The sequence below is a fragment of the Anomalospiza imberbis genome, chromosome 4, assembly GCF_031753505.1.
Source record: "Anomalospiza imberbis isolate Cuckoo-Finch-1a 21T00152 chromosome 4, ASM3175350v1, whole genome shotgun sequence".
Lineage (NCBI taxonomy): Eukaryota > Metazoa > Chordata > Aves > Passeriformes > Viduidae > Anomalospiza > Anomalospiza imberbis.
Genome location: NC_089684.1, coordinates 33,534,217 through 33,560,275, shown reverse-complemented (window position 1 = coordinate 33,560,275; position 26,059 = coordinate 33,534,217). Strand labels below are relative to the sequence as shown.

Genomic DNA, 26,059 nt, shown 5'->3' with positions numbered 1-26,059 from the left:
AAGAACTGCCTGTAACTGCACGGGGGCAGCCTCTCTCAGGTTAAAAGTGCATTTTTCTGCATTGCCAGGGATCATCCATAGGACCATCTGAGCCATCTGGGTTTAAGCAGTTGGGAGTGCCATCACACCCACCCACCCACCCCTCAGCATGGACGGAGCCACTACTTGCCCTTAAAAAAAAATTGTGGTAAAGGTGAAGGCAGAGTGGGAGGACAAAAAATAATCACATTCTTCTTAAAGAATGAAGCTGGGAGATATTTGCAGGGATCAAAAGTCCTTTAGCATTTCTCTTGAGAGTGATGGAGAGGGTGGATGCAACCTCCACCTTCTAGAGGGGAATGCAGGACTCACAGCCCAGTGCAGACAGATGGGCTGTGTAATGCCATGCAGGAAGATGGCGCTATTTGTACCTGGAGAGGACACAGATAACCTACAACCGAACCAGGTGGCTGTCCAGGGCTGTTGGTCAGTGACACCTTTCTGAATTAGGGGCTCCGTGGCACCAGCTCACCTCAGTGTTGAAGAGATATGGACCCTGAGCATTAAGTCCTCTGCACCTGCAATAAAAATCCTGGCAGGGTCGTGGGTTATCTGTGTTATCTGGAGCAGGAGAAGGATGGGTGCTCTCAGGTGGTACAAGAATGACATACACAGAGGTAGGAAGACAAACTCAAAACTTTATTTCTGCAGTTAAGTAGGGAAAATCAAATGCAATCAAGGCAAGCTCCACATGGTGCATTTCCAAACAGTCAGAGCAGTGGTGACTCCTGCTTGCAGCAGCTCCAAGAATGCAGCAAGAATGGCAGCATCTGCAACAGGATGGAAGAGAATTGTCAGAACTGAGTTGTGCCTCACCACACTCTGTGTATCACCCCAGTCCTCCCCCCTCCACAAGGTCCCCAGCGACATTTTGCTTCGGGACAGGTCACTCTGGTCAACTGTCCATGGCCATTTCCCCACTGCAGCAAACTTGGTCCGGTGTCAAGATGCTGGCAGGAGAGGCTCTGGGAAGTTGCCTGGCTGCGTGTGATGACAGCTTTACGGACCAGCACCAGCACCCCTAGCTTACCAGAATATGCCAAGCTCCCTCCTGTGGTTGATGTCCCTCTTCATTTGGCAAACAGAGCACACAGTGCACCACAGGGTGACACAGTAGTCAGAGCAAATGGACCCCTGTTAGGGAGAAACTGGTTAGGGACAGAGGCTTCCCAGAGACCATGTTCCAGCCAAGAAAATGTTAATCTCATTCCAGGCCAAGTACTCTTTTTTTCTCAGCAGACTGCAGCATCCTGAGTAGGAAACACTGAAACCCTGGGCTGGCAAACCCCAGGCACCGTGGAAAGGAAGGAAGGAGCCCTTTGTGCAGGCTGCATATAGCTACTTATCTTGACTTCTGAGGTTCAGACTGGGAAGAAAAATGCTCACAGGAACAGACAATGTGGGCAAAGTGAACTTGGGAGCCTATGGTTTGCCCTTGGGATGCCAGCAATCACTTCCTCTGCAGGAAGAAACACCCTCACGTATGCACTGTCCACCTTTCTCCCAAGCCTGATTGTGGATCTTTATCCATGTAACCAGCTTCACCTATTCTTTATTCAGCCCACAGTTATCTCAAGTCTTTCCCATCCTTCAAAGCTCAAAGAAAGCAGCAGCTGAGGTGGATACGAATGGGAAAAAAGGGGAAGTGGAAATCACTGCTGTCCTGAGCCCCTCCCTTAAGTGCAGAGAGAGGGGCCTTGAGGGCACCCTGCCTTTCAGGCTCACAGCAGGGTGAGGGCGTAGGCTCAGACTGACTGGGATGTTGTATCTGGTGCGGTACAGGGTCCTCATGGCCACGCTGGTCCCACACAGGCAGCACTCGTTCATGTCCCCAGCCACTTGGCATGCCAGGCAGGGGAAGCAGAACATCCCACAGCAGCCTGGCAGGGGAAGAAACACAGCACTGGCTGAGGCTCCCCCTGCCCACCTGGAGCCACTGGAACAGCTGGGAGAGCCAGGTTGTCTGGCTGCACAGTGGCACCACTGAGCCAAGCAGCAGGGGCAAGGAAAGTGTGTCCAAGGCACTCACAGATGCCACAGTCAGAGCAGCAGTCCATCAGGCCTGTCTGCCACATGCATCTTGAGACAGAGGACATGGCCCCACCGTACTGCGGCTGGATCGTCACAATGGTTGGGACAGCCATTCCCAGGTCCTTTTCTGAAAAAGACAAGAAACAGGATAGTCAGTGAAAAAACTGACTATTGGTCGGAACTGAACCTCCAACCAAACTGGTGGCTGACACCCTTCAGCAGGCCACCTTTTGCCCAGCTCCCCAGCTGCCACTGGAGGTGATAAAGCATAACCATACCTTGCTTGCATTTCTATCTGTTATAAATAGCAGGTATAATTCGCGCCTTTTTTTTTTTTTTTGCATGATATATATATAATATTAAATAGTTGTTAGGATGTACCCTTTGGCATTAGAAGCCCCCCCTTCTCAGGCAAAACTGAGTGTGTGTTGAAACCTGATTTACAAGCAAGGGGATGTGGCTCACCAGGAGATGGGCCTTATCTGAAGCGATATGGAGACACCCAGGCGCTGATCATCATCAGGAACATTCCCCCCACCCCCCCGGGCCAATACATGTGAATACTCTGTAGCCGTAAATTTCATCAAGAGTTGCCACGACACCAGACTTCGAATTTTTCTGCCTTGTCGCCGAGAAGGAAATCTCATCAATTTACGGGACTTTGAATGAAACAAAGGACTGAATGCCGAAATCCTGGCTTCAGGCAAAATTTTCCCTATAAAAATCGCTTGTACCAGGATGGTGGTCTTGGCACTGGGCTCGGCACTGTCCTTTACCTTGTGGCTGGCTAAGTTAGATCTCTATTGCTAAAATAAATTAATAAATTCTTTTTTTTTTTTTTAATTTGGCTGGATCATTTTTCATTTATAACATATCTGTTCAAGGTCTTCATGTTATCTGCCATTTTATCCAGCCTTCAAAATAGCATCAGGCTGCCAATGCTCCCCACTCCACTCCATAAAGGCTTTGCTAGTGCTTAGATATGGCCCATTCTCCTTGTGCTGAGCTGGGCTGGGCAGCGAACCCAGGCTAAAGAGAGTGATTTGGGCATTCCTGTTGTTGGACTTGGCATATTTTACACAAGATGGCTTTAGCATGGGCACAGGGCATGTGGGAAGCACCTGTGGACTCATTTCCTCATAACAAAGCCAGGCTACACACAAGAGAGATAGAATAGAAAACTGGAAGCCAGAAAGGGAGAAAATCAATGTCCAAAGTCTGAAACAGTCTCCTTGCTTTTCTGTGGTTAAGCAAGCAAGTAAACCTTGAAAACCAGTAAGCCTCAGGTCTAAAATAATAATAATGATGATAATAGTAAGAATAGCAACAAGAACAATTCCTTTCTGTTTCTAATTCCCTAGCCAAGTAAAAAAGCACAAAGTATTTCTAGGTGACAATTCTAGGAAAGTCTGGCCTTGGGTGAGGTTCTCTGAGATAAGATAAACTGCCTGCTCACATTTGTTGAGCCTTCTTTTCTGTAAGTTGGGTTGGTTTATTTTATGTCTTAGAAACAGCAGTTCAACAAAGGGAGACCCACCCTACTGAGTGGTCAGCCTCCTCCTCCTCCTCCTCCTCCTCCTCCTCCTCCTCCTCCTCCTCCTCCTCCTCTTGCTTCTGAGCTCAGAAGCCAGAATAGAAACTCAAATGAAGGAATGGTGCTGGGGGAGGGGAGGAGGGGAAGCACCTTCTTTCTCCATCCTTTCGAGTAACGCGTGATTCTCCGTGTTTCTCCAGAAATCCCACTCCTAGCTTCAGCTGGCAGCACTCACCAGCCTGCAAGCCTGGTGGGAGTGCAGCTGGAGGTGGTATCATGTGTGTGTCCACAGAGAAGTGCAACGCCTCTGCCTATCCACAGCTTCCCTCTGCCTGCCAACAGCAGTGCCACCCACACAAGTATTATTCACCTATTTTCTCCTCTCCTAGCTGCAAAAAATCATGAAGAGTTTGAAGCATAGCTGCTCTTGCCACCAGCAGCACATCCCACTGAAGGGACAAGCAAGCACACAGAGAGACCAGGTATCAAAAGCCATCAATATCCAAGCTTCTGGTAGTGTAGCTCAGTTTAAACAGAGAGTAAAGTAGATTCCCTCAACACATTTATACAATTGTGTTAGCATCAGAAAGCAGTAAGCAAAGGTAAACTCTCCGTAATCCAGCTTTTGCACATAGCTTTTTAAAAACGTCCTCCCCACACTTCCCCAAGTAGGATTTGCCAGATAGTTTGATTTATATTTTGTGCTAAGCAGGAAAAAAGAAAAAAATCCCTACTTTGACACTATTATCCCACTCTTCCCGGGCTAACCAGTTACTAACATTTCCATGCTTTTAGAGAATTAACCTGGTGAGCAGCCTTGGTCAGTGCAGACTTCCACTCCCTGCACAAAGAGGCTTTGGCAAAGATGAAACTAAATTTACTCGCTCAGATGTTCTTACTGGCAGCCAGCAGTAAAAAACATACAATGGGTGGGAGGTAACTTGAAGGACGAGGTCAGGAGCTGTGCCCTGTCCTTATAGCTACAAACTTTACACGTGCAGAACACAGTCATTTATTTTTCCTTCTCCCAGGATGTGAAAAATGCATATTTTATGATTGGCTTTTCGCAAATATTAAATTGAATACTATATGTATTATGTTATATTGATTAGAAGTGCTGTATTAACATTTTAATAGTATGGTAAATGTAGTTTTGTAGTTAAAATAGAACCTATGTATGTGGGGTTTTTTTTTACTAGCTCAAGCAAGAGATGAGATAATGAAGAAACTCTTCACACAGAGATGACAATGATAGGGGCCCATAAAGAATTACTGCCTCCTTATTGGAAAAGACAAACATTCTTCCACCTTCTCTCCGTCTATATGGAACCACCAGGATTAAGGGGAAGAAGTTGACAAAAACCAGAAAAGTTCTTAATTTGCAAGGAATTTATGCATCATGTATGAGATGTATGAATATGCAACAGCCTATTGCTTTTAAAGGTTATTCCTTTGTTCACAAGGTATGCTTATCGGGCTTAAGTGCCCGAGAGCATCCGACGTCAGTAATTCTTTGCTTTTTATTGTCTTGTAATTGTCCTAACTCTAAATTTTCATTACTCTAATTGTATTACTATTTTTATAACTATTTTATTATTATTAAACTTTTAAAATTTTAAAACCAAGTGATTGGCGTTTATAACACAGGATTAGTTAGTTTTTTTTTTTTTTTTTTTTTATGTTTGCATGTTTATTGTCTTATTCCTTAACTTTGCCCACATGTTGTTGTTGCCCAGGGAAGAGCAGCTCTGAATATTGTACTTTCATCGGGACAGACATTTAGGTTTTCATTTCTTAGAAAATATATCCCACATGGGGAGGATTTCCATAATAATTAGGCTGATTCCCTAAGTGCTTGTCACAGGCCATGTAGCCCAGCCACTACAGTAAAATTAACTGAGCAATTACCATACATACATAAATTTCACTTTATAAGATACTAATATTACAGTTTCTACACTAACATGTCCCAAATACGTAACCACTCATGCCCTGTGCAAGTCATGACAGTTTTGGATGCACTTCCAAGTTTTGTGGAGAATCTGTGGCACCAGGACAGCACTTTTTGTTTCCCAGCAGGATGCACATAGCATGCAGAAATCCCAGAGAGGTCTGGGTGGCTGTTTCTCAGGAGCAAGTCAAGTTCAGTGCGTCCCATGGGAAGTACTGATGGTGAGATTCCCTTCTCTCTCGCCATCATGAAGGATGGGGAAAGAAGTTTGGGCTAAACTTCAATATGGCAGCTTTGTCAACAGGCTGGGATTTAGGGTGCTTTAAGTGAAGGCTTTTACCAGTAGTGCTGCTGAGAAAACAGGGAGCTGTGCCTTGAAATGCTTCCCTTGGCTTCCAGCAGCTCCAAAGTTTAACTGTGTCTGTCCCTGCTTTACAATGAGGCTGCCTGGCCACTCCCTGTCTTTGGGTTGAACAGTTGGTGTTCTTTGTAAGAACATTGCAATAGGCTATGAAAACTGAGGTTTGCAAAAAATTGTAGATCAGCAGATTCTCCCTAGAGGAGGAGATGCCTGACATCCCACCAGGCTGGCTGGATTAGGCTCATAGCCTAGGCATCTGCTGGGGAGTAGGGAAACAGGAAGCTGAAATGCAGTCAGGTTTTTTTGGGTGGTAAGAAGGAAGGGCTCCAGAGAGATCTCAGAGCATCTCCCAGTACCTAAAGAGAGCTACAAGAGAGCTGGAGAGGGACTTTTCACAAGGGCATGTAGTGACAGGGCAAGGGGGAATTGCTTTGAACTGGAGGAGGATAGGTTTAGTTTATATTACAAAGAAATTCTTCATTGTTAGGATGGTGAGTGTTATGTGTATCTGGGATAATTCGTGTGGATAAAATGATGTGTATTTTTTATATATTATGCTGGTGAGAAATATTCTTATAAAATATTTTTAAACACACAAGTCAGTGTCGGGGATTGCATCACAGTGTGTCGAAACCACCGCGGAGAAGAGGAAGGAGAACCTCATTTGCAAATGAATAAACGTAGCCGGCCCGGAGATGGGTCGTTCTCCAAGGTGATCCGAGGAACGCCGGGACGATGAATGCGTGATAAATATCTAAGATTGAGATTGCCAAAGCCATCGGGGAGATGCATCTCAATACCGGATTCCGGGAACTCAATCATGGATACATCACTCCCCGGACATGGTTTTGTTCAGTTCGTCGGGGAGAAAGAAGCCACATAATAAGTGGGACTCTGAATGGAAGAAAAGGGACTCTGCCTCCGGCAGAATAAACTGTATAAAAACCGCTTGGACGGGATGGTCGGGGTGAACATAGGGGACCCTATGCTGTAGTGGTCGGACCTGTGTCTCACCCAGCGCCAATACCCAGGCTTGGCACTGACCTTTTTGATTGGATTGTGGCTATCTCGGACAGAATTTCGGTCACACAATAAAAATCTATTTTTATTAAATATCAAATTTGGCTCGATTAATTTTTACCTGTAACAGTGAGGCACTGGAATAGGTTGCCCAGCAAAGCTGTGGATGCCCTATCCCTGGAAGTGTTCAAGGCCAGGTTGGATGGGGCTTTGAGTAATGTGGCCTAGTGGAAAGCATCCCTGCCCATAGCATGTGGTTTGAAGCTAGATGATCTTTAAAGTCCCTTCCAAACCAAGCCATTCCATTTTTATTTTTAAGAAGACAATGGAAAAATTCCACTGAAATCAATAATCACCAATTTAACATGTACTGCAGTAAATGTAATACTGATGAAGATTCAGGAACACAGATTTAAAAAAAATCTCCCTTAACACCTTTTTGCTTTCTCTGCAAAGAACAAAGTATGGATTACACAGTCTACCACTGTATTTTATGGAGCAGCTACAACCAGAAACTCATTTATTCTGGTTTGGCCCACTCACACGTAAATGTTTGTGCCTGTTCTCTGTACCACTTAAAACAAGTCCAACCTGCAACTTCAAACATGAACACAAATGAGCAAAGCCACTTTCCCCAGCATACTGCCTCATGCTATTTACACAAACTAAGGTGTCTTCAGTGGTGAGAGGTGTGCTCATTCACAGAGGGTCCATGAATCCCATTGGTGTGCAGGTCAGGGGTGCTGCCTGGCACAGGAGGATGCCTGGGGACCTCCCTCCAAAGCTCTGGTCCCACCAGTCCTTTCCAGAGACAGAGTAACAGTCTCAGGGTTCATTTCAGACATGGAAAAGGTCTTCTGCATCAGAAACTTCACCTTTTTTCTAGATGTCTCCAGAGTTTCAATGGAAGTACATGTTACCCACAAACCTTGCTTCCTTCCCACAGCTTGAAATGGCTCAGTCAAGAGGGAAATTCCTGCAACAGTAAAAGCTGCAGGAAAATGGAGCTGAGTAAGTGCAAGGGAAAATTTTCACAGACCTTAGAAATATAGCTGAGGGTCAGATGCACATCTCACCAACACTGAAGTCACTAGCGTTGGTACAAACAGAGAGCTGCTCCCATGTCTGCACATCCCTCATCTCTCCCCTGCCAGGGACACTGCACACAGTGGAGAGAGTCTGCTTGGGTGGCTGATCAGACAGGAAATGATGCTATGGCTGAGAGTGTGCAGTGCTGTCTGGGCAAGGGGTCTGAACCCCTGTGCCATAGGCACCCAAACATAAAGTCCAGCATACTGTGAAGAGATCACAGTCAGGGCCAAAGGGTACCACTAGCTTTGCAGCAGCTCTTAGCCACAGCTGCTCAGACCTAAAAGTGGTTTCAAATCCCTCTACAATCACATGCCAGCACTAGCAATAGTTTGTCACAAGATGTTTCACACATCTTGTGTGAGAAAGACATCACACATCTTCTGGTTGAGCTTCTGCTTCCTATGGCTTTCTACCTTTCATGCTTTCAGTGGTGCCACTCTTTCTCCAGGTCACTCAGACTTAGAGGATAATGCCCTGTGGGATTCAAGCTTTACCTCAGGAGCTCACAAGATAAAAAACAACCGAAGTAAAAATCAACAAATCAACCCTCTTGTTATGAAGAGACCAGTCCAACGAATACATTTCGTGGTCTGCTGCTTCATTTTAACTGCCTAACTTAAAAATTCACTGAGTTGCACTTACACACAAGCAGAACTACTATAGGGTGCAAGTGCAGATCCTCCTGTACCCATCCCCATCATCAGAGAATGGTGAGAAGCAGGAGAATCTCAGCAGTTCAACTGCTCTTGGGTCAGCTCCAGAGGCTTTCTGGAGTAAGCTGACCCATGGCTAATTTCCAGCCTGGACATGAGCTCTGTGCCTTTTCTATGGCAGTTTTATCCCAAGCTGACAGCTTCCTCCAGAGCAATGCAGGGGATGACAGACCTTCCCTTCTGCTGTCCGCTGTGTGTGCCACATGTGGTGTCCTTGCTTTAACACCTGAGCAGGAGCTAAGTGAACAGCCACACAGGATGCATCATGAAGTTAATCCAGCATTAACCAAGGTACTGACAGAAGGACATCCAACACACTTTGCAACGGTATTTGATGGGTGAAAAGTATTTTTTAATGTATTGATGTTATTTAGCAGAATAAGTTGTACTGTGGACTAAAAAGGGCCTTTACTACTTAATAATAATGATGTTTTTTGAGACAGATGGGAGAAGGTATTGAGAGAGTTGAACCAGAAGAGATGATGTGCAAGATGGGAAAGCTGTATGGCTCCATACCTGCTGCATGTTCATGACCCCAAGTCCTCTTTCAGAGGAGAGCTTTGCTTCACCATGACAGTCTCATGACCCAACATTGCTCACCCTGATGGAAGTGTAGGTTATAACCTCTGATGGAAGCTCCCCAGCTGTTTAACCTCCATTTTTCTGACTTAGCATGGCATAAATAAATCAGCACTGAGCAGCTCAAATTCTTGAAGGCAATTTTTTGCCTCTCGCTTCCCCTCCTGCCACTGATTTCTCAAGCAAAGCTTGCAGACAGCAGATACAGCACTCACTGCCTTTGCACCTGCCCCATATGGATGGTTTCCCTGTGTGCATATCCCAAGATCTCAGAGGACCCCTGGCAGCACAGCATCTCTTGGCTGGGCTGAGACACAGGAAGGAGTGACAGAACACTTCCTCCATCCTACCCAGCACATGAGAAAAAACCCACCAGTAGTGGTCCCCAGGTGCTGCTGGCAGGGGTCCTGCTGTGGAGAGTACATTCATCAGATAAAGACACAATAAGGGAAGAAACTCTGTAGGTGCCAGAGTCCTGGTTGGGGTTGAGCAACCAGAAGTTTATCACCTGTCACCTGGGAGAGGAGGCATGCACTGCACACTAGACCTTCAGCCTGCCCTTTACCTAGCCAAGAGCAACCTCAGCCCCACCAGCTCCAGAGACAATCTGTGCATACATGGCCTTGGCTTTCTGCCCTGGGTTTTCCTCCCAAGGAGGAGGGAGGCAGGAAACTCCTAACCCTCATCTAACAGATACAGTCAAAGAGATGCTTAACTATGGTGCACCAAATCCTTCTTTTACTGCCTTGCTGCACCCACTGTGCGGTGGCATGTATGTGGAAGTGCAGGGGGAAAAGGGATCATGCCAACTCTAAGCAAATAAATTCAAGGTGCCTTCCAGCAAATGCTAAAAAGCACAACAATAATGCATGTTATGGTGTACATGACGTCTGTGTTTTCCTCCATTTTCCTCTCAAGTACTTTTATTTTCATTTATATATATTCCCTGAAAAAGTGATTAATAGCATGACAGAATTTGGGGAAAATAAGCTCTGATGAAGTGGAAAATCTGTTTGACAAATATTTGGCTGTGCTGCAGCATGAGAGGCAACAAAAAATGCACACAGGTTTTTCTACTAAGCAGCCACCTAAGTGGTGTGGTTTCCCAATGTTGAAGTCAACACTGAACAGTGGTTTCACCGGTGTTGAAGTTTCTCCCCAAAGCAGTCCCCTGGTGTTATGTATGTGTTGCTGCTTGCAAGGTTGAGCATTGAACAGTGATAACCTTAAGAGAAAATTATTCCCCTTCAACATCATATCACAGAAAAACATTTATGTTGGAAAATACCTCTAAGATCATTGAGTCCAACCATTAATGCCGCACTGCATGTTCACCACCATGTCCTCAAGTGCCACAACCTCACACCTTTTGAACACTTCCAGGGATGGTGATTCCACCACTTGCCTGGGCAACCTGTTCCCATGTGTGACCACCATTTCAGCGATGGAATTCATATCCAGTCTAAACCTCCCCTGGTGTAACTTGAGGCTGTTTCCTCTCCTCCTGTCACTTGTTACCTGGGAGATGAGACCAACTCCCACCTGGCCACAAGGTCCTTTCAGGGAGTTGTAGAAAGTGAGATACTTCACATTCAGAGCCGAACTCTCTGAAAGCTTTGACATCAGTGCAGGAAAAAAATAAGGTCCTGTGGAATGGGCAGGGCACCACTTTCCCCTACTGCCCTTACAATCTGTTACAGGCTTGGTTCTGTTCTTTGTGCAGTTGATACAACTTATACTAAGTATATTTTATTTATTTATTTAATTTTGTATTAGGTATATTTCCTTGTTACTGTACCTGTCACAGACAAGAAGCTCTGCAATTTGGAGGAACTGTTTTGTAGGCATAAGAAGTCAGGAGTGGCTTTGGATTTTGTTTTGCATTAGGATGGGAATTTCCACCCCAGAAATTACAGCTGTATTGTTAGAAACATTGAACTTGGCATGAACACTGTTCTTTTGTTGTTGGTTTTGTTTCTGTTTCTTTTAAGTGTATTAGGCCTCCTTCTGCTTTATTCAGACAAAATCACTTCTGTACAGCTGCCTGGAAGAGATATTTTTTGAGGTTTTTTTTTAAACACCACCATCCAGGCAAAGAAAAATGCTATAAACCAATGATGTTTTTTTCTCTTTCCTTTATAATTCTGGTATTGCATCTAGCACACTGCATTAAAATTTGCTCTGGCCTTTTGCCTCCATCACAAAATGCAGGGAGGTGTTGCAGGAAAAGCAAAATCACCTCTTCAGTATACCAGGAGCCTTCAGCTAGTACCTAAACTTCTTATTATCCATGGCCAGCTAAGATGCACATTTTTTCTTGGCATCTTTCTTTTGAAGCTCAAACAGAGCCTCTCTCCTGGTATTTGCACTGTGAAATGTTTAGAATTCAATGGCCCTCTCCAAGCTTTTGCCAAAGTGGAAATAGAAAAGGAGTGCCTTTTTTTCCAGGTCATGTCACCAATGGCTGGCGAGATGCCCGACCCACTGCCATGGTGTTGCCAGTCTCCCTGGCAGCCAGGCCCGCTGGCATAGACACTCTGGCTGTTTGCACAGCACAGCTCCTGCAGCACCTACTTGGAAATAGGGGGAGGGAAAACCCTGACCCCTCCCATTAACACCATTATATTTACCAAGAAATACTAATAGCAGAACCCAGGCAGAATTTGCCTTGGCTGACCCTCCCTGACGAGTCTTCTCCCTGGGAAAGGAGAGCGTGTGAACTCCTGTGTGCCACTATACTAAACAGGCTTCTAAGGCAAAGATCCAGCCACCCTGCAGGTTTCCAATGCCTTGACAACCTCTCCCTTTGTCCCTGCAGGAGTAGCACCCTTACCTCTATAGGGCTAATCCTGGACAAAGAGCTGGTGTTGCTTTGATACACCCTTCTACAAAGTGCAACACACAGGCAAGGGTTTCTGTTTCACTGAGCAACTGGCAGTGATTTAGTTTGCCAGTGTTAGGGACATTTGACCTTTCCGCTGCCGGAAAAAAGCATTGGTTATCTCAACATCCTGTGGAAGAATACTTGGAAAAGGGTGTGCGGGAGAAAGGCAATGATAGTGGAGAAGAAACTTCCAGAGAATGTTGTTTAGTTCTGCAAGAGCACACTAATAAAAAGCTGATGCTTAGAGACAGGAGTATTTGAAAACTTTTTAAGAAACTTATCCAATTACAGCAGAGAGCATCTTAGTGAAGATTTGGAATAGAACACCTTAGGAATGAAGGGAGGAGATGTACATATATATGCCAACAGATCCAAACAGGAAGGTTTTAGCCAGGAAGAAGCTCAGCCTTTATCTCTTTTGCACTTTAAAAATAATTAATTTCTGTGTATTAATCATAAAATGCTTGTGCAACTAACATCCTTGGTAGCCTTTACCTCTTCTGTACTTTCAAAATTATTCATTTCCTTGTGTTAATCATAAAATTTTCACGAATTTAACATCCTCAGTATTACAGCCTGGAACCTAAATATTTCTGGTTTTCAGGCAATGAACCTAAAATACAGCTATGTCTTATCTGTGTAAAATGAAATTAAGATGAATTTGGACAACTCCCACAGAAAACATGAAGTGATTTGCAAGTTCTGGACATGAGGACTGTTTTGAAACTTTAATTTATACTGTATTTAGCAAGACCTTTTTCCTCCTCTCATTTTAAGACAAACACTTGTGACAAGCAGTCCTCAGACAAAGAGCACCAGAAGGTTCAAACGCACGACAAAATGTGAGTTCTTCTCAAATCTGAGCTACTTAAATCTGAGCATACTTTAGTATGTTAAAAACAGATTAATAACTTTTGCCACCACTTTAGTGTCCCTAAAGTAACACTACTGAAATTGATCCATACTAGACACTTTACAAGTCTTTTTAATTACTAGTAAATGGCTAATAAACAAAGTTCAACTTCAAGTTGGATGTATCAAATTCTCCCTCTATAAAATTCCATCAAATTCTCCCTCTCCCTTTTGTGGCAGCTATGCCACAAAACTCATCAAAAGCTTATGGTTTTTCATTATTAAACTGCTCTTATTCAACTTAATACATTCTCCATCCCAGAAATACAAACCATATTTAAGAACAACTTCTGTGTAAGGGCCATTTAGTTAGCCTGCACCTGCTATTTTTACTGTTTCTAGGCATTCCCCTAGAAACAAGTTTTTCCTGTAAGACAACAAGTAAGACTGGTAGGCATAAGTCAAAACAAGTGGAATTAAAAAAAAATTATGTCAACAGTTTGTGTGAGGAATTTATAGCCCAGGGTCAACCACTGCTCACACACACTTGGCAACAGCTCTGGACTGCTCTGTTTTTGTTTTCAGTCCTTAGTTTGTGTTCAAATCACTCTTGACAAACAAGCTCAGCTCACTCTGTACAGACAACTTTGCAGAAGCCTGTCCTTTTCACATGGAAAGCACCTGCTGCAGCAATCACAGCAAGAGCAGAAAATCTTCTTAAATACTTCTCTACTGACTCGTTATTGTGGACCTCACACACTCAAGAGTCCTGACTGTCCCTAGACATCCCAGAAGAAAAAGTTATTGCAACTCTTCCATGACGCAAGCTCCAACTCAAACTGAAAATTACCTTTGTAACAAATCAGACCATCAAGCATGTACAGCCAGATTTTATTTACATCCAGAAATTATTTTGCATTTTTACCTGTGCTATCACTAAGAGACACCTGCTTCATATAAAATCTTGGGTTCACAGTTTCCAGAGCTTGATAGAAGTTTTCTGCTACTACACAGGACCAGCTGAGCTTTTTGGAGCTCACTTTTTGGAGCTTCTATGCAGACTGAAGTTATTCCCAGATAACCAAAACTTCCATTGTAGAATTACGTCAATTGCATGATTTCAGAAACAAGAATGTTTCCACCAGCTTTTATAAATAAACAATATAAAGCAGCTATATTTAAAGTGTTTTCCTTCTTACAATATTTACACTTCAGTCAGATGAAAATATCAGTATAGTAATTTCAATTATCTGTTCTCTGAAGGCTCTTCTACATTTAAGTCTTTTCATTTCCACAGATTTCCAAGCACAATCCCTATGAAGAGCAGAATTCCTACAGTATGATTTGAAGCAAATTTTTTCCAACAGTCTTCGGGCTTGTCTATGTCCAAAGTGTAAATCTGCAAAAGCACAGTATAACATTAGAGGATTATTATTCTATAGACTCATAAATATCTGACACATCACAAAATTATCTGCAACTTCAAAAAATTATTCTTAATCTCTAAAGTCTACCCTTAACTCCACAAGAAACAGGAATGCTGTGTGTTTAAATTTTTTTTTGCATAAATGGCATCTGTGTTTGACAGATTTTTTTCAACATACAGCAGAAAAGTCAAGGATCTCATATGAACATGAGTCCCAGACCATCTCAATGGAAGACTATATAAACAGCTCAGTTACTGGTGCGTCTGGTTTGATACTTCAAAGTGCAAAAATATCTGGGTATGTAAATAAGTCTCTTTGAGATTTTCCTCAGTAGGCTGCCACCTAATTCTTCAATGTAACTTACATAAAAATTAATGCACTTTTCCATCTTTGCTGCAAGGTGGTGTTCCATGTTTCAGTAGAGACATGGCACTGGAGAGCCAGCAGTGAACCAGAGCAAGTGCCAGGCCCTGCCTTGCCACACAGGGCTGGTTTCAGTCCAGCTGCTCTTAGCCAAGTCCATGCAATTCTTTCCAAACAAGGACCTGGACACCTGCAATAGCAGCCAGAACCAAAGCCTGGTTTACCCACATGGCAGCTCTCTGCTGTGAGTCACAACTAAAAGTGAAAAAAAAAAAAACTGAGGAGCCCCTAAAACCTCAAGCTTTGCACTTCAGCCTTTGAAAAAGTCAAAATATAAAGTATTTGACTGAAACCTTCCCGAGGAAGTCTGCTTCATTTGCTGGTTGCAGAGAGAAAACAGGGCTGGGTCCTGGTCAAATAATCAAAACCACTCTTCACAAGCTTCTAAAATATTATGTGATCCACACCCTTAAACCTGTCAGCTACTCAGACACTAGGAACTTGAAACACTGAAGTGGTAAATTAAACTAAACAGCAACTAAGCTATTTTTTCAGAAACACAAGGAAAGTGGATGTGGCAGTCTCTTATTTTCCTGTTTGTTCTTCTGTAGTATGTTTTAATATTGCTTGTAACAAGTTTGTGGTGGTTCAGTCTCTGTACCCCATTTGGCTTCCCTAATGCTTCAGTCCTGAGTTTTTTACCACAGTTTTCCCTGCCGTAATGTATGTCAATCCACATGTCAATCCACCTGTATACCTCCCTTGTTCCCTTGTCTTACCTCTGTCTGTCAAAGATAGCACACTCCTTTGGTTCTAGAGTGTTCCCTGTCTCTCATCCCTTCCTCAGGGCAGAATTGGATTGTAGGGTTTGCTCCTTCCCCATGTTGGCTTCTACTGGGGAACCCTTACCCTGTACCCCCCCCCTAATGCCCTCCTATTGGTCAAAGGTTGTGTCCTCCCTGTGTTCCCCCCATCCCTATAAAAGGACACCCTTCAGGTTCAGATTTGTCACTTGCCCTGCCCCGACTTCGACATTAAACATTTGGAGATTCAGACAAGTGTCCCTCCCTTATTTCTCTGCCTCGGTTTCCTCATGCCCTGTGCCTCTGCTGCGCTACCCACGCCGCAGCAATCACCGCCACCCACAATAGTCTGGGCAGAGACTCGGGGGCAGCCATGCGCATGTCTGCCCTGCGGCCACAAGCGGGACAGCGAGCCGGCTAACCTCCATCCTGCGGCTGCCGAGAGTCAGGTGCAAGTAGAAGATGTTATTCTTCTATTGGCACACTTCTTGAGAGGGATATAATTTGACATCATCATGACACAAATTCCTCTGCCTCAGGCAAAAATTCAGTGAATCAAGGAAATTTTGGAAATCCTGGTCCTCAAGCATCTTACTCAGCTTTCTAAACTCAGTTAAGGACACAATCAGAAACTTTGAACAAGAAGATAAGCATAAAAATGTTTAAGTAGAACTAATATTAAAATAATTCCTCAAAAAGCTACTCTGTGGTACATAGAACAGTTCTGCTCTTGTGACTTTGGCAGTCCACACAATTGTGAATTCTCCATCATTTATACTCATTAGTCTGCATCCTCACTTATAAAGACCCTTAAAAGTGGTTCCCATTAATAACAAAACTACAGCACAAAGGCTCTCTGACAATTCAAACTGTAAATGATCCTGCAGTGGACGTAGTATTCTTTCCCTCAAGACACTTCCAAGCACAGTCACTACAAAAACAGTGGCTGAGTGCCAGACTACATCACCATAAGGATTCTCTTACTCAGTGATATGTTTAATATCCATTACCTGCATGAGCTCCACCCATTAAAATGCAATACTATGATCAACGTGCTTTATAAAAAGTTCCACATTACCACAGATTTAACTGCTCAGACTAGCAATGATTTTACTACTTGCAGTACATAATACTCTGCCATCACTTACCTATCAAGACCAGCAATTAATTTTTGAATAGACTGACTTGTCACTTACTACAACACTGTATAACACAGTTGTTAGGATTCAGAAAGAACAAGATAACAAGATCCTATCTGCATCCTTTACTGACAAAGCTAATTTCTTTCTTTCTATTATTCATAAAAATTTCTAAACGAATGCAACTACAAGGCTGAACTGGATTGTTCTCTGCTTTTAAGAGAACTCTTTAGAACTGTCAATTTTCATAAAATTATAATGTTAACATCTGCTATTATGTGTGCCAGACACTGCAAGAGCTGAATCAGAACAGTCAACACCACAGTATCTTGCAGCACATTGAGGTCTATGTAGCAGCAGCTGCTGATCGCAGTGAGGAGAAAACCCTTTCCTTGAGATCACAGCTTAAAGTGTGGCACTTCTGTTGATTACGAACAGACTGAAACTCAGTGCTCCACTGGTTTTGGTCAGGACAGAAGGTCTCCTCAACCAAAAGGTCTGCAAAAGGTACTTCAGAAGACACAGCTTATTGTCAGAAGACTTTAGTTCTCTTCACAGGAACTGCTTTTCATGGGCAGCTCATGAATTTATGGGGGTTGAAAAGCCCTCTAACTTCTTAGTAAGAACTTCCTCATGGAAATAGTATGAATAAATCCATCAAACCTGGTGTGCCAGGTGAGCCCCTACGGCAGCCACAGCCGAGTAATACGGGAAGGTTTGGTTGCAATTCATCCCTGCCACGCACAAACTCAGGAGCATGGCCAGGCTGAAGCCACTGAGCCACTGCTTCGTGTCCTCCTTGAACTGCAATGCAGTTGACTTCACACCAATCATGATGTCGTCCCTCTTATCCTGGAATGAAAAGATGAATTACCACAAAATCCATAATCCAATGCCACTTCATAAGAAAAATAAAAAGGGGGGATTTACTAGGAATCAATTTAAGAGCAGTTGTAGGTCTCCACATTAAAATTTAAACTAAAAGGTTGGTCTTAGAGCTGTTTAGCAACCAGGAGTTAACACCAATGTTGAAGTTATTTCCACAATGCAAAAGCATAGGAGCACAAAGGCTACTTTCCATCTTTCCACCTGACTTGTAAAACATTGGCAAACAGCAATAAAATATCGAAGGGCTGGGAATTCTTTGATGCTGCTTCAGCTCAGCTGACAGTGAAAAACTGCAAAAGGTTAGTTCTGCTGTTTAACAACAAATCTGTAAACAAAACACACAAACTTGTGTGACCTTTAAACACAGGTATCTGGAAGATTTCACTGTTACCCTACCTGATGTGCATAAATGGTGTCGTAGACCAGTGTCCACATGACTCCAGCAAAGTACAAGGGCAAACACACAGACCACTCACATGATCCTTTGATGGCAGACCAGCCAAGAAGGGCTCCCCAATTAAATGTAAATCCTAAAAATATTAAGAGCATAAAAAAATAGAAGTTACAAGAATGCCAGAAGCAATTAAATATTATTTATTTGAGAGAGTATCATATCAGCAGCCTTTTGTATAATACCAACATCTCTATTTTTCTATCATTTATTTTTAGGCAGGTAATGAATATAAATAATTTGACATTAAATACTGTGGACATGCAAGAAAAAATACATATGCCACACATTTTTCCCTAATTTGAATTTGACTTCATTAGTGTAGGGAAACACTAGAATACTCTAACAACAGGTCTGAAGGTAAAATGCCCAGGTGTAACAAAACATGTCAGCATAACTGGCTGCAAAACAGTACACAGCAGCCAACTATGGTACTTCTAGCCTGAAAATGACAATTTTGGTTTAAAAACCCCTGAAGACGGATGGAATATGAGAGCCAATATACACAGGTATGTTTTAGTAGCTCAACCTAAAATACAAGCACCATCAGTATCCGTTCAGGAGTTATTTTAGAAGCTGAAGACTGAAATGCTGTACAGACAAATCTGTATGTAAGAAGAGTTTTGAAATAACCCCAAAACTACAGCTCATTTTCAAATGACAAATGTTTATTTCCACCCTACTCTTCTACTTCCTATCACTGCATCAAAAAAAGGATCTGATTTCTATCAACAAAAGAAAACCAACCCCAAAGCCACACATCAACTCCAATGCCTGTCATAAATTAAGAAGCTTGTGGCATAACAGAGCTTTGTCTGTAAGGTATTTCTATTTTGATATAAAGTTATAAAAAGTCAGATTGCTAAAGCTCAAGTACTAATCTGTAAAACACCCCAAAAACTACATCTGAAATTAAAAAAAATAGACAAAAAATCTTTCCATCTCACCCAAAACTAGCTGTGGCCAGTATGTTATTCTCTTCATCAGAGGGTAGGTGATCACAAGGAATAAAGAGGCTGCTCCCAGAATGATACTGTAAAGAGTACCAAGAGGATTATTGTTTGCCAGGCTAAAGATCAGCAGACACAGTGCAGCATTGCAGGAGCTGTACACGGTACTGACCTAATTATTTTCCTTTCAATTACAATTCCATGACTAATAAACTCCTCCCACTGACCCCAACACCTTTTCTACTCAAAATCTCTGTGCTTAACTCAGGACCCAGGGCCAGACTTTAAAAACCAAAAGATAACTCATACATCACCTGTAGTAATTCAGACACAGAAGCACACAGAATGCCAGGCTAAGCTGTCCCCCGAGAAAAACCAAGGACTGGAAAGTGGAGATATCTCCAGCTGCCAGGGGTCTGCTTGCTGTCCTTGCAACCTAAAAAAGGGAAATAATATTACTACCAGGTACATCTGTAACTGATGGGTAATTTACAATGTTTGTTTCCTATTTTCTGAAGAGAAATGAAAAGGCCCTAATTCTGTTGCTTGCTTTTGTTTCTCTCTAACTGGATTCTGAAAGATCCAGTCTCATTGATGTGGAGTTAATAGCTGTGAAAAGACATTCAATCCCAACTGGGTTACAGTGGAGTTTAGAAACTCTGTCTGGAACAAGAAATCATACAAGGTAAACTGAAGAAAGAAACAAATATCAGAAAAAAGTTAAAATAAATGAATGGTGAGTTACTTGCCAAAGGTGACCAATGCAAAAAAAAACCTCCAAATGACTGAATTTCACCTCAACATGAGGAAGAACTTATCTACACTGAGGGTGGCAGAGCTCTGGAAGAGGCTGCCCAGGGAATTTGTGGAGTCTCCTTCTCTGGAGACATTCCAAACCCCAGCTGGACATGTTCCTGTGTCATCGGCTTCAACCCCTTGGCAGGGGTTGGACTGGATGATCTCCAGAGGTGCCTTTCAACCCTAACAATTCCATGAAATTGTGCATATTGATGAAAATGGTGTCAAGTCTATTCAATGAGGTTCAAAAGCCAACTTTTTACAGAATATTCTGTAGATAAGAAGTATCTTGCCTATGCTTGAATAACATTAATTTAAATAGACTATTTTAGCTTGTTCTCTCCCCTGCCATCAGGTTATGCTAACATCAAATACTGCTTTTGGAGCAGTAAACATGCACTTAACATACCTGTGACCAATTCCACTGCACAGTGCAATCAAACATGGGATGTTTCACTTAAAGAAAACATGTCCCAAATAATCAGTAACACAAAATCTAAATCCCAAACCACCATCACCTACACCTGTTGTTGGCCTGGCCTCTATAGCACCCATGTTGAAGGCAGCCTTTTAAGGTACCCCAGAAAAAGCTGTGAAGGCAATTTTTAAAATTTCCATCTGACCACATCACATAATGCATAAATCAAATCATTATATTGAAATTCCCTCTTATCACATCCCCACATCAAATCTGTTTAGCATACATAGTTGTTAACACCTTCCAAACCCTAAACCATCCAAAGCTGCCATAAACCACATTCTGATTCCCTACCTTCCCAACAGCACAAATACAAGTGCTGTACTAAGAACTTCAGATACTGGATCGGTTCATTATTCTGTGTCTTCCACAGCTGAAACCCAAACTCCAAAACCACAGGAGCAATACAGGAACAAAAAACAGGAGGAGCAAACAGTGACACATCACCAGGATGTTCCCCTCCAAGCCTGCACCTATGCACATTTCAAAATCTCACACTGGGCACTGCCTTTTGCATATTTCCCTCTTCTGCACAAATGGGAGATGATAAATGCAAACATACAACATAACAGAAGGGGATTAGCTGTGGGTTGGGCATGATACTCTGAACGGCCTAAATTAACAATACAACAATAAAAAGAAATACTGCTTCTAAAATTAAGGGGGAAAAAAAAGTTGTTCTTGGATAGATTGTCACTAGCAAGTGTAGCAAAAATGTGTTACTTGGTTTGTTCTGTGGTGCAAAGCAAGGTTGAGAAATAAATTTGTTCAAGTACTGCCTACAGCCAACAACAGCATGTATTTTATCTTACACAGAGGTGAGTATTCTAGAAGACTTACTACACTCCTGGACAGAGAAATGTTATATGAAATAAAATACTTTCTACTATTTTTGGAGGAAGTGTAGAGTGCGTGCATCTCAGCAGAAACATGGAGGAATTCCTGAACCTGGAGCCTGCACTCAGCAAGGAATCACTGGCAATGTTCATGTACTTCAGTGCCTTCAGAATCCTTGGTGCTTGGCTGAGAAAAAACAGCAGCTGTTAAGTGGAGTCCCCCTCCCAGGAGACATTCAAAACCCATTTGGATGTGTTCCTGTGTAACCTGCTCTAGGTGAGTTGGCCTTGGCAAGGGGGTTGAACTAGATCATCTCTCGAGGTGTCTTTTAGCCCTAAAAGTTCTGTTGATTCTGTGATGATGGAGATGAATGGGCATGTGCTTAGTTCACTGAATCACAGAAGGGCTTGGGTTGGAAAGAGACCTTAAAGATCACCTCGTTACAACCCTCGTATTGGCAGGGACACTTTTCACTAGACTAGGTTACTCACAGCCCCATACAACTTGGCCTTGAACACTTCCAGCAATGGGCCACCTAAAACTTCTCTGAGCAACCAGTTCCAATGCGTCACCATCCTCAGAGTGAAGGATTTCTTCCTAATATCTAATCTAAACCTACTCTTTCAATCTGAAGCCATGCCCCCTTGTCCTGTCCCTGCACGCTCGTGTAAGCAGCCTTGCCCCATCGTTCACTACCTGTCTGTCATAGTCGCGGTCCCACATGTCATTGATGGTGCAGCCGGCCCCTCGCATGAGCACGGCTCCCACGCCGAACAGGGACAGCATGCGCCAGTCCGGGAGGCAGCCGGGCGCGGCCGCCAGGCCGATGCTCCAGGCACACGGCAGGTACAGCAGCCATGTCCCTGCGGGGAGACAAGACCCGCGGGCGGGCTCAGCGAGGAACGGGAGGGCACGGGGGGCACGCGGCCCCGACCCTCCCCGCCGCGCTCACCGGCGGGCTGGTGCAGGCGCATGAGCCGCAGGTAGGGCTGCAGCAGGGCCGGCGCGGCGCGCACCAGCTCGGCCGCCGAGAAATTGCGCGGCCCCAGAGGCGCGGCGGGGCGGCAGAGCAGCAGCGGCGGGGCGGCGGCGGTGGCAGGGAGGGGTTGGCGAGTGGCGCGGAGCCCGAGTGTGCCCCAGAGCCCGAGTGTGCCCCGGAGCGCGGGGGTGCCCCAACATAACCGCGCCAGCAGTGCCGCCGCCATCTTAGCACCGCCCCGCTGCCGGCGGGACGCAGGCTCGCGGCGCTGCGCATGCGCGGCGGCCTCAGGCGCCCCGCGCCGGGGCTGAGGCGGGACGCCGTGTGAGGTCAGTGCGTTCTCAGTGAAATCCTCGTCCTCGAAACTTAAAGTGATCGTTCTTAACATTCATGTCATCTCCATGACCTTTCCTCACTGTAGGTAATAAATTTAAAAAATAAAAAATAAAAAAAAATCAGATTTCTCATGTGGCCTTTGTATCTCTTCTCCTCGTTCACTCAGTTCTCCCACCATCTGTGTGAGGGACTGAAATGCTGGGGGTTAATGGCTCCAGCAGCCAGCGAGTTCCAAAAGCAGCACGCGCTTGGCTGAGGCCGGGTTTGCACTCCCCGAGCCGGAGGGGAGAAGGAGAGGGCTTGGGGGTGTGTCGGGAAACCTCAGACCTGTATAGGAACAGCCCGAGGGGCCATAACAAACCCACTTTCGCTTAGCAAAAGGGGAGGTATCTGGGCATTCCCACCTGAACCAGAACTTAATGTTTCAGGGGCTTCCCCCATCTCTGATGGATCAAGACTGCCATCATCACAAGCGAAAATTCAATGCATCAATTAAGTCTTGTTGCTGGGTCCACAGGTGGTGTTATCTGTGCAGAAAAATTCACAGCACCAGAGGTTTATGTCCAAAAAGGAGACAAAGAAGTTCTCTGACTTTACTAAAAAAAAAAAAAAAAAAATAAAAATAAAAAAAAAAAAAAAAGGGAGAGGCCATGGGCATTCCTCTGGAGTCTCTCAAGTTTTTGGAATTTTCCCAGCCGCGTGACCCTCTTCCTTTCCCCCTTGACTGAGGTACAGGCTGCCTGAATCACCTAAAACATATCCCCTTCTAATATGCACAACACCCCTCTCCCCCCCATCTTTTATTTGTATCTTTAAATCCAGGATTTTAATACAGCCATAGATTAGCAAGTCTCTGTCAATTAGTAACATTCCTCTGAAATTTATGGTTACTCCCGTTGCTTCTTTCACCTATCAGCATCTAGCTTTTCCTACAGGCAGACTCACAGTTTGTTTGTAAAGACACATTCTCCTCATTCCTTCCATATTTTCCCACTATCTTGTCCTTTCTCTTTCTTCTCCTTATATATTTTCTTAAATTCTATCTTTATACTATCTATGGTTATATTTCTATAATGACCAAAACAGCTGCATACCTCTTTTCCATCGTTCTAAACTAAACCTCCTGTATATAAACACCAGTCATTCATGTGTCATTTCACTCTTATTCACCCCAAGGGTGAACAAGAACCTCAGTCACCTCACCTTCAGGGTCATAACACTCCTATGAGTTATTGCACAAACCAGAGAGCAGAGAACAGAGCAATAAAACCTGTGCTTTTCATGGCATAGTTTCAGTGTCTAAATGTCCTCAGATTTGCTGCTAAAAGATTCCTTGGGGAGTTCATTGTCCCTGTAGAGTATAATTTTTTTTTTGCATTACACACTTCCTTCAGCTTGAATGACTCACACACTGGTAGAAAACAATGGAAACCATTTTAAACTTTAATTTCCCAAGATGCTGACTAGCAGGAGGAAGTGAAATATGATTGCAATGGACAAGTGACTTTAATGTTTTGCCATTGTTTTATTGTTTTAATGAGCAGTACTCCACGGCAGTAAAATTATTTTCACAGGACCATAAAAGAAAGAGTTGCTCAACTCTGATGAAGAGTAGCTAATATTCTAGGTCCATATCACGTTGATAAATCATCATGGGCTTCATTCAGATACAGACAAGTACCTGAGGTGTGGTTGAATAGTGAGTCCTGGCAACAAATCCCCACAGCCTCTCTGCCTGCCATGTGCATAGGAACACTCTGCTCTGATTGCCACCAGGTAGATGTCCTCTACAGACACTGCTTTTGTGTTTTTATATGTGTGAAGTGGTGAGGAAACCCTGGACTGTCTGCAGAAAAATTTTAAGGAGCTCGTGGAAGTAGAGCAGTAAAGTAAACTTTTACAAAGTAAACTTTTACAGTTACTGCCACTGTACTTACCTTCAGTGGCCTGGCCCTTCACTGAAATATAATCTAGGGAATAGCTCATTTCAGACTAATAAAGCTTGGCTGTCTTGTTTAGATGAAATCTGAATTGATGGTCAAAATGTCTCTGACTCTAAGGAGGTTATCAGTTTCCTTATTTTCACATACACCAAATGATCCCCTGTACCAAAGTGTGATGCAACTTACTCTGCCTTCCAGGAACTGATTTACAGTAAATTCAATGTGAGTAATCTGACTTTCAGAGTCAAAAGGGCTAAAGAGAATTAGAGAATTGGAATGAGTGTGAAATATGATCCTCCCTGTTCTCAAATAAGTGTACACACATATGTTCAATCCCCCAAGGTTTACAACATTCACAGAGGAATAAAAGCCCCAGAGATAAGGGTGGGGCAGGCATTGGTCCTGTGAGGGTGATGTTCATCTGTTTCAGACCATAGCTTCCTTGTAGTGCTGGGATCCAGCATCTTTCCCATTCCCTGCACTTATGTCCCTCTTGCTCTGTTTGTCTAGCTCCCTCTTGCTACTGTCTAACAGCAGCTATTAGCTTGATGTGCAGCACTTTGTAAAGAGAAAGGTAGTTACTGAGCTGTAAATCAAACCTCCCCATCCCATCCCACCCCACCATCAAGAACAGGGCTCAAGAGGAGACATGGTTGGCAGCACTGTCATTTGCATGCGCAAACATCCCTGGGGCCCCCCTCCTGGTAGTTCCTGTGTGCCAGTCATCAGCACATATATCACATCTGAGTCACATTGGGTGGAGGGCTTCTGAACTGGTGGGCAAACACAATTGAAACACACCAACCTGTGCAGGATTTCTTTCATTTTTGTGTACTTGGGTACTCTTATTGATAATAAAAAGAAGCATGGGTAGTTATGACCAAAAGAAAAGTAGGGAATGTTCTGGTATCAGCATGTCAAAAAGGAGTCTTAAAAAGATATAAAGATTGCCAAAAGTTGGTATAAATTGCTTTAATTAAAATCTTCAAATACAAAACTCACGAGTATTGGAATAAACAAAATTTTTAGAAAAGTTCTAAAAAGAAGCTACCAGGCAAATAATAACTTTGATGTTTTAGTTGCAACTTACATAATAATAATAATAATAATAATAACTTTATGTTGACTGTATGTACGACTTTCCATCTTACATTCTCTTCTGTTATGGAACTTAGACAATGTAAACAAACTCAGCCTTCCTCGTTTCTGATCTATGTTATCCCCTGATACACAACCCTTCACAGAATGCATCTGCTCTGTAGACGCACACACTCCTTTGATACCTTGAACTCAAATATAACTTTTTTAGTGTGCAGGTTTTCATCACAGGTACAAAAGTACATCAGTATTGAAAGTTGTCTCATTAAAAAAGGTTCCCTGCCCTGCATTAAACCTCATGTAGCTGGTAGCATCTTTTTAAAGCTTTAAAAAGGGAGGTGCAGTGGTGTGGGGTTGTTCTTCCCTGCTGTGCTCATAAATATAAGGCATTGAGAGTGGTGTGCATTACATACCTTCAAGAAAGGTAGATGCAAATAAATATATGCAGAAGGCCACAGCTACTGTCCTAGGCTTTTTGTTTCCTGGGGACCAGCAGCCTGTGTGCCACAGGGA

The 26,059-nt window shown here is 43.5% G+C and overlaps 2 protein-coding genes and 1 long non-coding RNA gene across 4 annotated transcripts in view; 1 reads left to right on the top strand and 2 right to left on the bottom strand.

Moving 5' to 3' along the window:
* Window positions 1-657: 657 nt before the first annotated feature.
* On the bottom strand, window positions 658-4,539 carry LOC137472591 (placenta-specific gene 8 protein-like). 2 transcript variants are annotated; one of them, XM_068187870.1, is made up of 5 exons: window positions 4,409-4,539; window positions 2,069-2,197; window positions 1,795-1,919; window positions 1,070-1,173; window positions 658-809 (listed from the first exon to the last, which is right to left on the bottom strand). In XM_068187870.1, coding segments are annotated over exons 2-5 (345 nt in total). In that variant the 5' UTR covers window positions 2,184-2,197; window positions 4,409-4,539; the 3' UTR covers window positions 658-808. The 2 variants fall into 2 exon arrangements, with proteins under 2 accessions (XP_068043971.1, XP_068043970.1); XM_068187869.1 differs by lacking the exon at window positions 658-809 and having other exon boundaries at window positions 1,066-1,173.
* A 9,389-nt stretch (window positions 4,540-13,928) lies between these two features.
* COQ2 (coenzyme Q2, polyprenyltransferase) lies at window positions 13,929-22,410 on the bottom strand. Its single transcript, XM_068187867.1, has 7 exons — window positions 22,143-22,410; window positions 21,887-22,053; window positions 19,392-19,513; window positions 19,075-19,160; window positions 18,073-18,206; window positions 17,452-17,640; window positions 13,929-14,455 (listed from the first exon to the last, which is right to left on the bottom strand). The coding sequence occupies exons 1-7, from the start codon at window positions 22,393-22,395 to the stop codon at window positions 14,342-14,344; spliced, it is 1,065 nt and encodes a 354-aa protein (XP_068043968.1). The 5' UTR covers window positions 22,396-22,410; the 3' UTR covers window positions 13,929-14,341.
* The window catches only part of LOC137472590 (uncharacterized), a 29,759-nt gene continuing 25,644 nt past the window's right edge, over window positions 21,945-26,059 (top strand). The window contains exon 1 of the long non-coding RNA XR_010998289.1: window positions 21,945-22,036. This is a non-coding gene — a long non-coding RNA (uncharacterized lncRNA). The remainder of the gene's footprint in view (window positions 22,037-26,059) is intronic.